At 44.8% G+C, this 15,343-nt stretch overlaps 1 protein-coding gene across 1 annotated transcript in view; it reads left to right on the top strand.

Moving 5' to 3' along the window:
• Positions 1-6,251: 6,251 nt before the first annotated feature.
• The window catches only part of LOC306737399 (zeta-sarcoglycan-like), a gene marked incomplete at both ends in the record, with an annotated part of 307,646 nt that continues 298,554 nt past the window's right edge, over positions 6,252-15,343 (top strand). The window contains one exon of the mRNA XM_079219130.1: positions 6,252-6,290. Coding sequence (XP_079075256.1) covers positions 6,252-6,290 — 39 coding nt within the window. The remainder of the gene's footprint in view (positions 6,291-15,343) is intronic.

The raw sequence follows: 15,343 nt of genomic DNA, 5'->3' as shown, positions 1-15,343 counted from the left end.
GTCAGAAGGATTCTGAACACTGTTCTTCGTCAGCAATGCTTGGAGGACGAAGGATTTCACACTGTGTTATGCGAAGTGGAAGCCATATTGAATGATAGGCCCATTACACAGTTGTCTGATGACCCCAATGACCTTGAGCCATTAACGCCAAATCACATTCTCTTGACGAAAGGAAACCCAGTTTTGCCACCAGGACTCTTTGAAAAAAGGGATCTGTACATAAAAAGGAAATGGAAACAGACTCAGTATTTGGCTGATCTGTTTTGGAAAAGGTGGACACAAGAGTACATACCATTGCTGCAAGAAAGGCAAAAATGGAATGAGGAAAAAAGAAATTTCTTGCCTGGAGATATCGTTGTTGTTGTAGATTCAACAGCACCTCGTGGATCCTGGATACTTGGAAAGACACTACAGACATTTCCCGATGGGAAAGGACTAGTTCGTTCTGTTCGTCTTCAAACCAAGACCAGTATAATTGAGAGACCAGTGACAAAGATTTGTCTTCTTTGCGAGGCTACTGACTAAGAACGAATAATGGTGAAACCCACAATCATGTTCTAAAACAAAGTAGCAGTATATGGGTCATATGCAGGTTTTGTGGTATTGACTGTATCAAACAGTACTTTTTTGTTTTGTTTCTAATGTAATGGCTCTTCATGTAAAGTGATAAGTAATTGTTTTGTCCGTTGTCAGAAACAATTAGGGGCCGGTGTGTACGAGCCATTTTGCTTTGCTTGATATATGTTGAACCTCCCACCACTGGGTGGCGTAAGGCCGACTTTAACTGAGTCGGCCCTATATAATCAGGAGTGGCATTAGGGTCAGGTGGTTGCTCGTTTGATAAGCACAGTTTTTTGACCGCTTGGAACGTTTTGTGTGAACACTTTGTATGACAATACTGGAATATTGGAGAGTACAGAGTAAGACAAATGTTATGGTTTATTTTATGATTTCAATACATGCAGTTAAGATCTTCCAATAAGACTATGATTTATGTTCTGCAAAGAATAAACATGTTGGACGACACAACTGGACATCCTCATTAATGAAGCGCGTCAGGAATAGTAATCAATGAGCAGCCAAGTAGTGCCTCTAGGTGAATAGGTCACATGGGCACTACAGACGTTCTCTTCTGGACGTCTCTGCCACCATTTACATTTAAAAGCCCTATTTTTAAAACATCCATGGTGGATAGAGTTAAAATGGGAACCAACCAATAAAACAAAAACCTAAAAAACCTTCCAGAATTGCCCCTTCCATCAGTGTTTTGTTGTTGCCATGCTTTGGTTACGAGTTTTTTTAATCTAAAACCCTCCTGCTCTGTGAGGCCAGGCTCCCCCTTCTGGCTCATGTGGATCCTGGCCGAGGTGATAAAAAGACCGAGGTCTGGGAAAGGGTCGCCAAACTTCACCTGCTGGTTCTTGGTTTTTGCTAAAAACGCTTTTAGTTTGTCCAGTGTGATCGTTTTGCTTTTTTGGCTGCTGCTAAAAACAGCGACATCACTGCTGTCAGACACACACCCATCCTCTGCACTCTCATCAGTCACACACTCATTTGTCACCCCCCCTCCTGCTCGACCTCCTACTTTTGCTGCACTTCTCTTTTTGTTTTTGTTTTCTTCCTCCATCTCTGCCTCCTCCACCTGCTCACTCCACAGCACACTGTGCTCCTCCATGTCCTCTTCTTGCTCCTTTGCCTCTACGCCCTCCTCACCTGCCTTCTCCTCCACCTGCCTCACACACACACCACTCACACCAGCCTCCACCTCCTCCTCCTCTCCCACTTCACTCAGAGCACCCTGTCCTCCAGGAACAATCTCCTCACCCGGAGCACCCTCCCCTCCCGGAACAGTCCCCTCACTCAGAGCACCCAGCGCACCCTCCCCTACAGGAGCAGTCTCCTCACCCACCACTCCCTCCTCACACAACATACCCTCACCCAAAACCCCTTTTTCACCCGTGGCCACCTCCACCCCCGGTACATCAACTGAACTCACCCCATATGTTGGGTCGGCCACGTCGGCCACACCGGCGGGGCCCCGCAGAGAGCTCCGCGGAGCCGCGACCGGCCGCTCGGCGAGGGTGGGGGCCGCGGACGTCCCCGCGCCCGGACCGGGCGGAGCCGGTCCAGACGCGCCCGCGCCCGCAGCCGACCCGGGCGGCGCCGGCCCAGACGCGCCCGCAGCCGAAACTGCGCCGGGCGGAGCTGGCTCGCCCCGCCTCGGACAGGCTCTCACCGTGTGTCCCTCCTCTCCACAACCGAAACACCTCATCCCCGCTGAAGTGGCGTATATTGTGTAATCATAATCATCTACTTTCACAATGAAACGGAGGTTGAGCTCCTCGTTCCGATTGTTCAGTATCATATACAGTTGTCTCCGATGAGACACGACGTGTTTCAGCAACGGAGACTTACATCCAGACAACATCCTGCGGATCGGGGACGCCACCTTCCCGTGTCTGGACAGCTCTCTGCTGAGGAACTCATCGGAGATGAAAGGAGGGACGTTCGACAGGACCACCTTGGTGGCGGGCTGGGACAAAGGCAGTACCTGCACGAAACAACTGTTCACGGTGATGCCCGTCTCGACGACGGAGTTCACCTTCTCCACCCGCTCCAGAAACACCACCACCGCACTGTTCATACGAGCGGCCGACACCACGCCGCTGTGGCCGACCATTTCCCCCACAGCGAGGCCGACATCCTCCACGCTGCAGGGGAACGTGGCACAGACCTTCACCCCGTGTTTCCGTGTCAAATGTTTGTAGCACGGGGCAGCCATGGTGCTAGCCAGGCTACCCGCACCGCAAAAAAAAAAAAAAACACTAAATACACCAAACTATAAACTACTGTGTGATTAATAAACTGTGTGAAAAGTATAACATTAACAGAGTGAAATCGCAAAAAGACGCACACGCTCTGTCCCCACCACCTGCTCTCAGCTCACACAGAGAGAGAGAGAGAGAGAGAGAGAGAGAGAGAGAGAGGGTAATGTCATATCCAGCTGGCACAGGACTGGGTGCCTGTATCTGATGTCAGCCGCTCCCTCATAAAAAAAATAACGAGTACTCGGAAAAATGATTAATTGCCCGACAGCACAAAGTTTATAGAAAAGAAAGAGAGAGGGTGGTGGGGGTCCCTGAGTTACAGAGGAGCAGAAAGGAGCAAAAGAGCACAAGTGAGGGAGAGGTTGGGAGAGTGCCACATCAAAGGAGGAGCCGAGAGAGCGAGGGAAATGTTGGGGTGGAGAGGGATTGAAGGCAAAGCAGCAACAGAGAGGGATGAAGAGGAGAGGTGAGAGAGCGAAGAAGAGACTCAGACAAACAGAGAGGGAGGAGCAGAGAGAACGAGTAAGGCATTCATTAATATGATGTTCGTTATCTCTGACTCACTCCCTCAACAAATGTTCCTCTGTGTTCTTTAGTGTGCTATTCAACAGGCCTATCTATGTGTGTGTGTGTGTGTGTGTGTGTGTGTGTGTGTGTGTGCGTGTGCGTGTGCGTGTGTGTAAATTACACAAAAGCACGAATGTGGGAATGCATGTGTGACTCTCATGTAATCAAGTCAATTACATTGAACACAAGCTTACTGCACTTCACCATAATGGAAAGAGGAGATGACTTGAAAAGTTGAGAAGCAGTTGAAATGCTCCCAATCTGGTGTCTTTTACCGTTAGTATAAGGCTTTAAAGTCGCATGATGATGATGATGATGATGATGGCGCCGTCATGGAGGGTGCCCAATCGAAAACTTAATATTGACATTTATTGTCAATATTGATTTATTGAATAAATACGGTACACGTGGCTTCAACATCTGAGTCTGTCTAAATCCGACACACAACCATTAGTTCTGGGACGTCCCGGCGTTGTCCATTCACGTCACAATAAGCCGACACATCTGAGAAGCACGTGTTAATGATATTCCTTTAATCTCATACACTGTTTTTGGAAATAAAAGATAACTGGTGATGCAGCTAAACTCACTGCGTTTGCAGATTCACAGGATATTGATCAATTATAAAATGGATAATAATTCTTGTGGTTTACATCCTCAGCGGAATGGGATTGGGTGAAGTGATAATCAAATCCGCTCTTGTTACAGCATGGCAGGGTGTTTTCCGCTCGGCTAGCAGAGAATTATTCAGCAATTCCGACACGTCATCATATCTAATGCTATAGGTTAGGAGGACAGCAATAAAATGTATTTGATTGAATTGCAACTGATGGCAAAGGTCCGCAGAGTTGTACACCACGGCAGTTGGTAATACAAAATGTACAGCTCATATGTTGTCGTTAAACTTACTGTTTGTTTGTACACAATATTCTATTTGTTGGGACATTTTATCACTAAATGCAGGCATCTTGAAGAGAACAATCTGCCACAAACTGAGATGATACATTGTGCTTCAGAACTTGTCACGAACAGAGATTGACTTAGATGGACAGATAACAGTATACCTCTCTCTCGTCCTCTCCTCTTTTTATCATCACATCTCCTCTTTTCCTGCATTCTCCTTTCCTCCTTTTGCTCTTGCACCTGAACGCCTCCCTCTCTCCTCTTCTCCCCTCTCCACTGCTCTCCTCTCCTTATTTTGTCACCTCTCCTCCTATCGTCCTCTCCTATTCACAATTCTCTTTTCTTTCTCTTCTCCCCTATCCACTGCTCTTCTCTCCTTCATTTGTCACCTCTTCTTTCCTTTCCTAGGTACCACACCTTCTCTCATTCTCCCCTTGCTTCGCCTCGCCTCTCCACTGCTATGCTACTCTCCTCATTCATAAATTGTGCTACAGATAATAAAAAATCCCTGGTGGTCGGCAGGCGGCGACACCTTGTAATGCAAGAGAAGGGTGATGGAAATGTGCACCTTAACAAAGAAAGTCGGAAAAGAAATAAAGAAGAAAGGATGGAAGCATGAGCCAAAGGATGAATCAAGAAAACTTTCTGTCTGATTCATCTTTTTTATCTATTTTTTGCAGGTCTACCTACAGTCACAATAGGATTATTTATCTATTATATTCATTTATAGTCATATTGTATCACTTCAGTGCTTCTCCGTTCTTCTACACACACACACACACACACACACACACACACACACACACACACACACACACACACACACACACACACACACACACACACACACACATGCAGCAGCCCCAGACTTTCTGCTACAGCCTCTGCATTTAAATCTCGTTCTTGTCTTCAGTGGCAAAGCAGCATTTTCGATTCATCTACTTGATTAGAACGAGCCTTTACCTCTCCTCTCCCTCCCTCTCCCTCTCTGTCACGAACACACGCACACACACACACACACACACACACACACACACACACACACACACACACACACACACACACACACACACACACACCGGCGCGTCAGTCATTGGAATAATATACGGCATAAACCTTCCTTCTCTTCTCTCTTCCCGTCTCAACTCTCGCAGCTCTCCCCATCTCTGCTCTTCGGCATTTCTCCCACCAGGTCTCTCTCTCTCTCTCTCTCTCTCTCTCTCTCTCTCTCTCTCTCTCTCTCTCTCCCTCTCTCTCCCTCTCTCTTGCTTTCCCGTTTCTTTCGGCGAGAGCTGATATCTCTGGCGGTTTGCCGCATGGAAGTCGCCCAGGCAAGGCAGAATATCAGCTGTCTGATCCGGACTCCTTCTCTCCAGTTGCCGACCACTGCACGAGCAGACACATCATACTCACATGTATTGGGATCCAACGGGATATAACGGCATTTATCCTCTGACCGACTGACAGGGGAGTCTAAACCCGGCTTCATTCCTGCAGTGGGGGGAATATTTCGTACACAGATGTAACAACAAAAAAAGAAAAGACATACCGGATCGTCAAGTGCGCAGAAGGCACAGCTTGAAACATTACGCACAGCTAATTATATTCTCTTTATATATCTGTTTTTTTCCTATTCCCTCCATCCCCTGCACGGACAACCCGGGGACCGGAGGTGGGGAGGGGGGGGGGGAGGGGGTTTCCACGGTATGGAGTCCTGATTTTACCAATCGACCCACCGGGAGGAATGAAACAGAGAACATCCGTCGCCGTGGTGGAATATTAATAACCTCATCCTAACAAGAATCCAGGGGATGTTGCAGCAGAGTTTGGGACTCTAGAGAGCATTCCAACTTTTTTTTGGTCTCTGTTTTTAATCTCTTCCCCTCTCATCTTCCGCGCCAGCGGGACTTCTATTTTCCTGACTGATTTGCAGTGCTACTTCACTTCTCTATCATGGACCGGTCGACGTCTTTGGATATAGAGGCGCTCAAGGTAAGACGCTCGCAGCCGGGCGGCGCGCACTTGTTCCACGGGAGAGAGTTGCGATCCTCCGCTGGGTGGGAGGATGGCTGGGTGGCCTGTTGGGTGTCTGGATGTGATGGGTTCGAAGTGCTGGGAGGATGAGTGTTATGGGTGGCAGGCTGGAGTGATCCGCAGCAGAGTAGCTGATGGTGGTGAAGGGCTACACTGCTATGCAGGTGGCTGAATGTGTGACCGGGTGGCTGTCTGGGCTAGTCGGGTGACCCAATGGCTTAGGATGCTGGGCGGGCAGCTGGATGAGGAACTTCACGAGGTGCAATAAACGGATGTGTTTTCTCAGCCAGAGTACCCAGATCTGCTCTGCTTTCTCCAGGTCTGTCTCCGCCACACACATGCACAAACCCACACTCTTTCAATGTTGGTTCGGGAATACAGAGGGAAAGAAAAAGAGGAAGAGAAAGAGGGAGAGAAAGAGAGAGAGAGAGAGAGAGGGAGACAGAGAGAGAGAGAGGGAGAGAGAGAGAGAGAGAGAGAGACAGAGACAGAGACAGAGAGAGAGAGTGTGTGTGTGTGTGTGTCAGTCTTCGGAGCGTGGGGTGCATTTCAATACGCTTTTCTTGCACAGAGAGTTGTTGCAGAGAAATGTCGTTGGGACGCTCGATACATGGGACGGATTTTCCCGACGGGGCGGCATCTTTGTGCATAGGGGTTTGGGTAAAAAAAAAAAAAATTAAAACAAGAGCAGAGAGTGAAGGAAGAGATTGACAACTTGCCTTCTTAAGTCTGTTCCTAACTGACGTAAATAATTATTCGATCTGGGTGCGCTTGTTCCCGTCGACGGCTTCGTGCCTGTGTGCGTGTTCCTGTGTGTGGATCTGGGTCGCTGCTCGCAGCTATTCTCTCTCTATCCGCAATATAGTTTTGCCCCCCCCCCCCCCCACACACACACACACACACACACACACACACACACACACACACACACACACACACACACACACACACACACACACACACACTTCACGTGGATGTCACAGCAATGGGGAGATGATTCCACCTTAATCTATAAATAATGTTCAGGTAAAGGCATGCAGTATAACGGGGTGTGTGTATGTGTGTGTGAATGGCATGGGTTATCTTGCACAACCATTCTAAAATCCTTGGAAGCGGGTGTACCAGGGGAGCGTTCAACACCTGTTCCCCCATGGACCAAATGGACGCGAATCATTAATTCCCTCAACATCCATTCATCACTCAAATTGTATTTGTAGATTAAATCTGCATATAAGTGGCCTTGGCGTTTTTGTATTTATGTGGCGTCGAATTTGAGTGCACATTTAGACTGTCACTTTTGAGTGCAATATTGAAAACGATTTCCAGTCCAAAACTGGGGATGTCTCAAGCTCAGGGTTTGGAATACACAATTATGAGAAGTATTTGAGAGATAACATAATAAGCCATGGCGTTCAGTTCACTATCACTATACAGACATTACATGCACATGCATGCTGTACATATACAAATTTGATCAGGGACTGACAGAAAATGTGGGAAGCAAAGCACATTTCCTGCTGCTACTGTTACTCACTAGTGATTGGCTAAGTCAGCAAATCAATGACATTCCCCGGAGGTTTGACATTTTAAATAGCATGACGTGATCATATTTCTGAGGAAGAGACCGGAATACTGCACTTATCCAGTGCTCCAAATTGACTTCGACTCAGCTGGCTGGTCGCAGTTTCCAAAGATGGAAATTGACATTCTGCTTTAAAAAAGGGGCCTTAACTTCTCGCCAATGAGTTTGACCTGCAGAACTGTGGGAGTATTGATGTATTTGTTCCATAAGTAAGCTGTCTGGTGTTTTCGGATGTCATGCTTCAGGGGATTGCAATTGTAAATGTAACATATTGTATGTAAGAGAGTAACACGCAGATATGAGCACATACATATTGCACTTAGTTCAACATAAGTCATTTCCAATGACTAATATGTCATGAGCTTCAGGTTGCAATCTCGAAGATCTCTGTTTCGTTCTCGATGGTGACGAGCAGGTCTGTTTCGTCGCTCCCTGCCCTGAGGTCGAAACGCTTGTGATTCTTATGAGAGACACTGAGTTGTGAGAACTGTAAATGCAAAGACTCTCAGTGGGACTCTCATTGGCTCAATAACCATTGTGTTACCTCAGTCGGCGATAGATATTGACTTAATGGAAATGTATTTAAATGAAGGTCTTTGAGATTTTTACTTTAATGTGAGGCTTTATCTGACTTTTTGTTATTTTTATCAAAGTTGAGTCACGTACCCTTTAGTCATCTTTGAAAGGTAGTCATGCTTGTATGATGTAATTAAAAAAAACCTTGGCAGGTTGAATGTGGATGTTAAATCCCTTTTGTGTATTAACTCAGAACACAACATGCCAAACAAAATCTTATAACTGAAAGGTCATAATTTGTTAAAGGTGTCAAACTCCATATTCAAAGCATTAATGTAGCAGCAGGTGACTATTTTCTTTGTAAAGATAATGTGGAGTAATATCTATCTGAGCAGAGAATGAAATCACACTCCCTCCTTATAGCCGCAGCTTGTTGTGTGTGCTTTGTTTACGTAGCCGCGCATGCATGTGAGTCCCATTGTGTGCGCCCCACTGGCTAGCTAATCGCCGCTACACACTGCAGTGTTACCGCTGATTACAGCATAGCATAGAATACTGCCATATCACCTCTTTTTAATACATTAGTATCAAACATTATTGTGCAAAAGGTCTTGCTGTAGGCCCCAAGAGCCACCTTGTTTTTTGCAGAGCTGGTTTCATATCTTTGGCAGTGCTAGCATTGGTAGTTGGCAATCAAACACACGCACACACACACACGCACACACACACGCACACACACACGCACACACACACACACGCACACACACACACACACACATACACACACACGCACACACACACACACACACACACACACACACACACACACACACACAGTTTCCTGCAGTGTTTTCCATTTGTAGTGAAGGTCACAAATGTGTCTGTTTGTTCATGTGGGTTTATCCATGTTTAGCCTTACCTGTGAGGAGAAATCCTTCCCAGTTGTACTCACACCACCATAGTTTTTTATTTATTTGGGAGTAAATTAAATCAATGCACTGTCCGAGCATTAATAGCAAAACTGTGCGACAGAGTGCCCACAGGTTTGCTGGCCAGCTGGCCTTTCAAACGTTGAAAATAAACAGGAGACCAACACGCAGTGATCCAATCTAATGAAAAGCCAGATTTCTTTTCAGTCAGTTAAGTGTGTGTGAGTGCCTATGTGTGCTTAGAAGAGCAATCCCAGGAAGTGAACAGTAAAAAAGGACAACAGTGGGACATTGAGAAGTCACTGCATTATATCACATATACAAGTGGATTTGTCCAAATACCTATCTGCTTGTAAATCAGCGTGGGTTTCAATATCAATGGAGCACTTTAAGTGCTATTGATCTTTAGTAATAGCTGCACCATGAATTATATGCAGTATAATACATTCAGTCAGATTGAATTTGACCCTCTAGATCTGAGGCTCTCTTGTTACTGGATCAGGTATTGGAAAGCCACGAGTAGTTTAATTTTGGTAGTGCTAGATCCAAGGTATAATTTAACCCTGATGTAACCAGGCAAGGCAGAAGAAATCCATATAAAACGGCATCATCGTGTCATAGCAGGACCCCAAATATTGTGTTGACGAACTTGTCATTCTGACGGTCATCTAACAACCTATTTTTCACCAACCTAAAATGAAAGACCTAGAATTAGATTGAGACTTCTAAATGATGGTTGGCTTGCTGACAATATGGCTGCCGGTCTAGACATATTTATCACCTACTTGCACTTACTCGCAAGCCAACTAGATTTTCAGAATAGGGCAGAACCTCCGATTGATAGTTTGTTACCTGCCAAAGTGGCTGGCAAGGTAAACCAACTTATGGTACAAGCCTCAGCCAGAATGAACCAGCATTTGCATGGTGGCTGCTTTCCCACCCTGTTTGCACTCTTTCACATAACCCCATTTGGTAACCACCCACAGTTTTGCATTTTTGGCCACTGAGCAGCTCAATTGGAGCAATTGGGGGTTCAGTGCTTCTTCCAAGGGCACTTCAATAGTAGCTGGTGAGGGATGGGAGAACATTACTCATTCATTTAAGCCAGCCAGCTCCAAGCATGCCTCTCTAACCTTCAAGCAAGCACAATTCCTCATCTGCGTATTAGCAGGCACCAGTTCAGCTAAACCATCTAACAAGCACAAACATAAACCACGCATGAGCTCATGACTTAACGTGCTGCTGCAGTGTGAAATACATTATATTTTTGGTGACAGTTATGTTTGTGGAAGCTTCCAGCGTGGCAGCTGCACAAATTGAAAAGTGGGCGAGCCAAACAGACCTCGTTGCTGGAGCCTTCCCAAACATCTGCATGTGAAACCCTAGCAGATAGGCCATGAGGTATTTAAGTTCACGCACATCAATAATAAAGCCTCCAGGGTGCCAAACGATTCTACAGCAGGGTATTGATAGGCAGCATGTGGGAACCTTTGGGTTGGGACCACATATGGGATCACATAATATACAAAATGACTTTCGAAAACCTTTAATATTGATATATTGATATACGTCTGTGTAAGTTATTGTTTAAAAAGGAATACACTGAACGGGTTAGAAACTATCAATATACTTAGGAATCTTTTGGAGGTCCCCTTAGAAACTATTCCATGTGTAATGGCAACTTTAGAACTAAATTTACATTGGAGTTTATAAGTATAAGTCAATAAGATCAGTATGTCATTCATTGATGTGACATCTTTCCAGATCAATCTGATGACCAGTGTTATAAAGGCCACTGGCCAATATTTAAGTCCCAGCGATGTTTTTCATTTCCGATGACAACATTATTGCAGCCCAGTTGTAATTATGGCAGTGGAGCAGCTGTTGGTAGCTAGCGAGAGTTTGTTGCTAATGGTTAGCATTTAAAGTGTATTACACCTGTAACAACTGCATTCCCGTCATCGTCCACAAATCCTCAATGATACAAACATCTCATTAACATTCTTCCCATCCGCTTTCAGCTGATGCCTCCTCCACTTTTCATAATAATTCAAAAGTAAAGTCTTTGGGTTGCTGTTTTCTAAATAAAAGCTGAAGAAACTGAAACATATTCCCAAGCAAGTCATCTATCTCATAGGCACTAGTGGCCGCCGGCATCTGAAACTCTGAAAGCTGCCCTGAGATAGTTGTCATGCAGAAGTGCATCCTTGTCCAAATCCCTAGACTGAACAAATGTAAATCAAACATTCTAGGGGTTTACTAGGATGAAGGAGCAGTGTGAGGATTGATCTTGTTAATCACACCCCTTTGACAGCCGCAGAATAGCCTGAACTTGCTTTTGGAGTTGTAGTTGTTTCTACAGTCCTGAAACTTTTAGTTGAAGTGGACAGACAACATGTCTTTCTAGTAAAGGCAAGTTTGAATGGGAAGCTGTCCTTTCCTCGAGGCTTTCTTATACTTTTCCTTACTCGCTCAACCATTTGATTCCCTCTATCTTACACACATCAGTTCATTTTACAGGTGATTAGCCGTGTCTTGCGCATGAATATTTATGTTTGATAGCAGTTTTGTAGTGTTTGCTGAGCAACGGAGTGAAGTAATTGACACTGTTGAACCCCTCTCCTCCACATTGCTTGCAAGTGTGTATTTATGTGTGTGATTGTGTGTGTGTGTGTGTGTGTGTGTGTGCCACTCTGTCTTTGTGTGAGCTCCCCACCTCTCCACACAATGAAGCGGCTGAAAGTAAACTCAACCAGCTCTGCTGCACCTCATTTATTAAATACATACCAATATTTTTGGAAACTATTTGTGTGAGATAAGTAAAGCATCTTTTGTGCGTGTTTTCTGCAGAGGTTTTTCTGTGACATATTTTGCTGAGCTTAGCCCAAGAGTAGAAACAGGGGAAAACAGCTCGTTCCTTCAAAAGAACACGTGGAAATAAGACGTGCCTTAATGGGCATTATTATTGTGAGTGCATTGGATGTATTTACGGACCAACAACAGATAGGACTCGAGACCTCATGTAGCCTCTCAGAAGTCCTCTCCTGATAGGGAAGTTGACATTTTTGCTTTCACTTTCCCATCTTCGAGTGAATTCTAGGTGATTCTCTAAGATGTATTTTTTGGGGTAGCTTTCTAACTAACAAGGTACATCATGTAACAATATCATTTTGGACCTGTGCCTTTCCTCTTTTGCCCCATTTCCAAACTGAGCTAAAGTGAAGCCTAAACATGCCTACATCTGCTCGCTGTACACTCTCTGTGTATCAAAAGCACAATCTGAGTCAATCTGTTCGTCTAACTCTTGATAAGGCAGCATCTGGCTTGTGACGGACACACAGGCACACAGATACATGAACATCACACAAAAGCTGCAAGACTGACAATACAAAGCAATTAATTGTCAGACTGATGCAATAACTTCCTTCCATATGTCAGTGCAAGCTGATAAAGAGCACTTTCAATCATTTCTTTCTGCATTTAGGACCTCTGCATCCATGGCATGGCGTGTGTGTGTGTGTGTGTGTGTGTGTGTGTGTGTGTGTGTGTGTGTGTGTGTGTGTGTATGTGCTGGCACTAGTAGATGGAGGAAGTGAAGGCAGAGTGGACTGCAGAGTTTTGTAAGCGGAGAGAAAACATAAGGGTGGTGAACCTGGCCCTGGGGAAGCTCCAGGGTCCACATCACCATACAGTGGTAGGCTACACACACACGCACACACACACACACACAAACACACACACACACACACAAACACAGCCCTGCAGACCATCACTTAATGCTGATAATACCTTGTGAGGAGCATTAACATAAAACCCTCTGCATTCACACACAGATGCAGAAACAAACACATGTTTGCCCCAGACGTATTTACTGCACATTTGCCCAATGATTACCACTCATGGCAGTAATCACACACACACACACACACACACACACACACACACACACACCCTAACAGTGACGAATACTCCACCTCACCACCTGCCACTCAGCCTTTCTTCGGTAAGCCCCAGGGTGTGTGTGACTGTGTGCATTTCATGTATGTGCACCTTTCATTTCCCATGTTAGCCAACCTCGACTTGAGGAAATGCTTTGTCCGCTCTGACGTACTCTTGCAGCTACACAGTCCCTCTTGCACTGCAGTCATTTTGACGCTTGGATGTGTGTGCCTGAGAGAGCGGCAAATATGTGTGTTCCCACAGCTAATGCAGGAGGGTGTCTCTGCATATATACAGTAATTCAACTGCAAATCATATAGCACTACATTCTCTCGGCAGCACATTAGACCTTATGTAATGCCTGCATTTGTACAGTGTGTTCCTGTCCTATTTTCAGATGATGATTGTTCTGCTTGTTATCTGAACCATTGTCTTGTTTTGACTTTCACTCCTGTTAATCAGTATGCTAGTGTGTGTGTGTGTGTGTGTGTGTGTGTGTGTGTGTGTGTGTGTGTGTGTGTGTGTGTGTGTGTGTGGTTTATGTGGGTGGGCTCAGTATTAGCCGCTTAAGTGGCATTTCCTTACTCCCTGTCCCAGCAAAAGCAAAACAGCTACAAGTACACTAATAATAAATATGATATCAGATATTTCCTTCCATGGCCTGGGTGAAATCTCTGCTGAGGTGCAGAGGTGTGTGTTTTATTTGTTTAATGTACCAGTTACACAAATCTGTCATTTTACCTTGGCATTTGGAGGAAATGTGGACAAAGTTGACCTATGGTTACATCTGTAGTGTGCAAGGTATTGCTATATAATTACTGCCACCTTGCCGGTAGCGTGTCTAAACAAACCTTCACTTCATCACAATCAATATAGATCTATGTGCTGATTTTTCATAGATGTGGTGATATTGATAAGCTGTTAAAGGTGCTGTATCAAAATTGGGAGCATTTATGTTGCCTCTCAACGGCTCTCAACATGGAACCGGAGGGTAGGGGATGATACGATGATGATATGATCAGTGCAGAGCAGCGGCCGTGAGCTAGTGGGGAAAGCTCACATGCACGGCTAACAAAGCACAAAGAAACTTGGATTACACCACTTTATTCTCTGCTCAGGTAGACATTGCTCCACTATATCTTTACATATTAGAGCTATTTAGTGCCATATTAATGCTCTGAATCCCGCACAATGAAGCATTATGTAATAATATATAGGCATTCTTGATATGTGAAATTGGTTGATTGCTTGCAGCTGATTTAACAACACGATCTATTGCTGTGATTCTGGTTTTGACAGTAAAATGCTTGTATCAGCTGCCTGTCACTGCCATGCTGCATACATTATTATTAATTATGCAACTTCAAGCTATATTCATCCATTAACAGTCAATGAATACCTTCTGTGTGAAACTTCTACTTATTTACAATTTCAACTTCAGGGAAGGGATTTTACATTTCAGTTTTTTTTTCCACACAGGCCTTTCCTCCTGCTTCCCCGAAAAGATAATAACTGTGTTCCTGTCCATAAGATTGAAATGATTTGGCTCTATTTCATTTGCAGCCTAATTCCCTGCCCCTGCCACATGTGTAATATTAGACTTTAATATGAGGTGTATCTCACCATAAGGGGACATTTACATTTGTCGTTATGTGCACTGCCGCAGGTTTTGTCCCCCTGTCCAGCAATGACAAGTTAATAGACTGCTTTGCTCCGGGGCTAAGCATGGACTTACATCCATTATTAATCTCAGTCATTTAACTCGCCCCAAATTGCCATGATCGTTTGGAGATTATTGCAACATGACTCATTTTGTCAACAACATTATAAATTGAATTATGCTACAATGACAAGGTAATCATGATCTGGTGATTATAACCTGCTATGACAGGCTAATGATCACCTGTGCTTTTGTCAGTTACACAAATCAATGCCTATGTATTGTTGCTTCATTATTTATTTTTTTACATTTTCAATGAAAGTGAATGTTTTTTAACTGCAAGAGCAAATGTGCCTTCATATTCATTATTGTGTACTGTCTTTAA

Source organism: Taurulus bubalis, assembly GCF_910589615.1.
Source record: "Taurulus bubalis genome assembly, chromosome: 6".
NCBI lineage: Eukaryota > Metazoa > Chordata > Actinopteri > Perciformes > Cottidae > Taurulus > Taurulus bubalis.
This window is presented reverse-complemented; position numbering and strand designations above follow the sequence as displayed.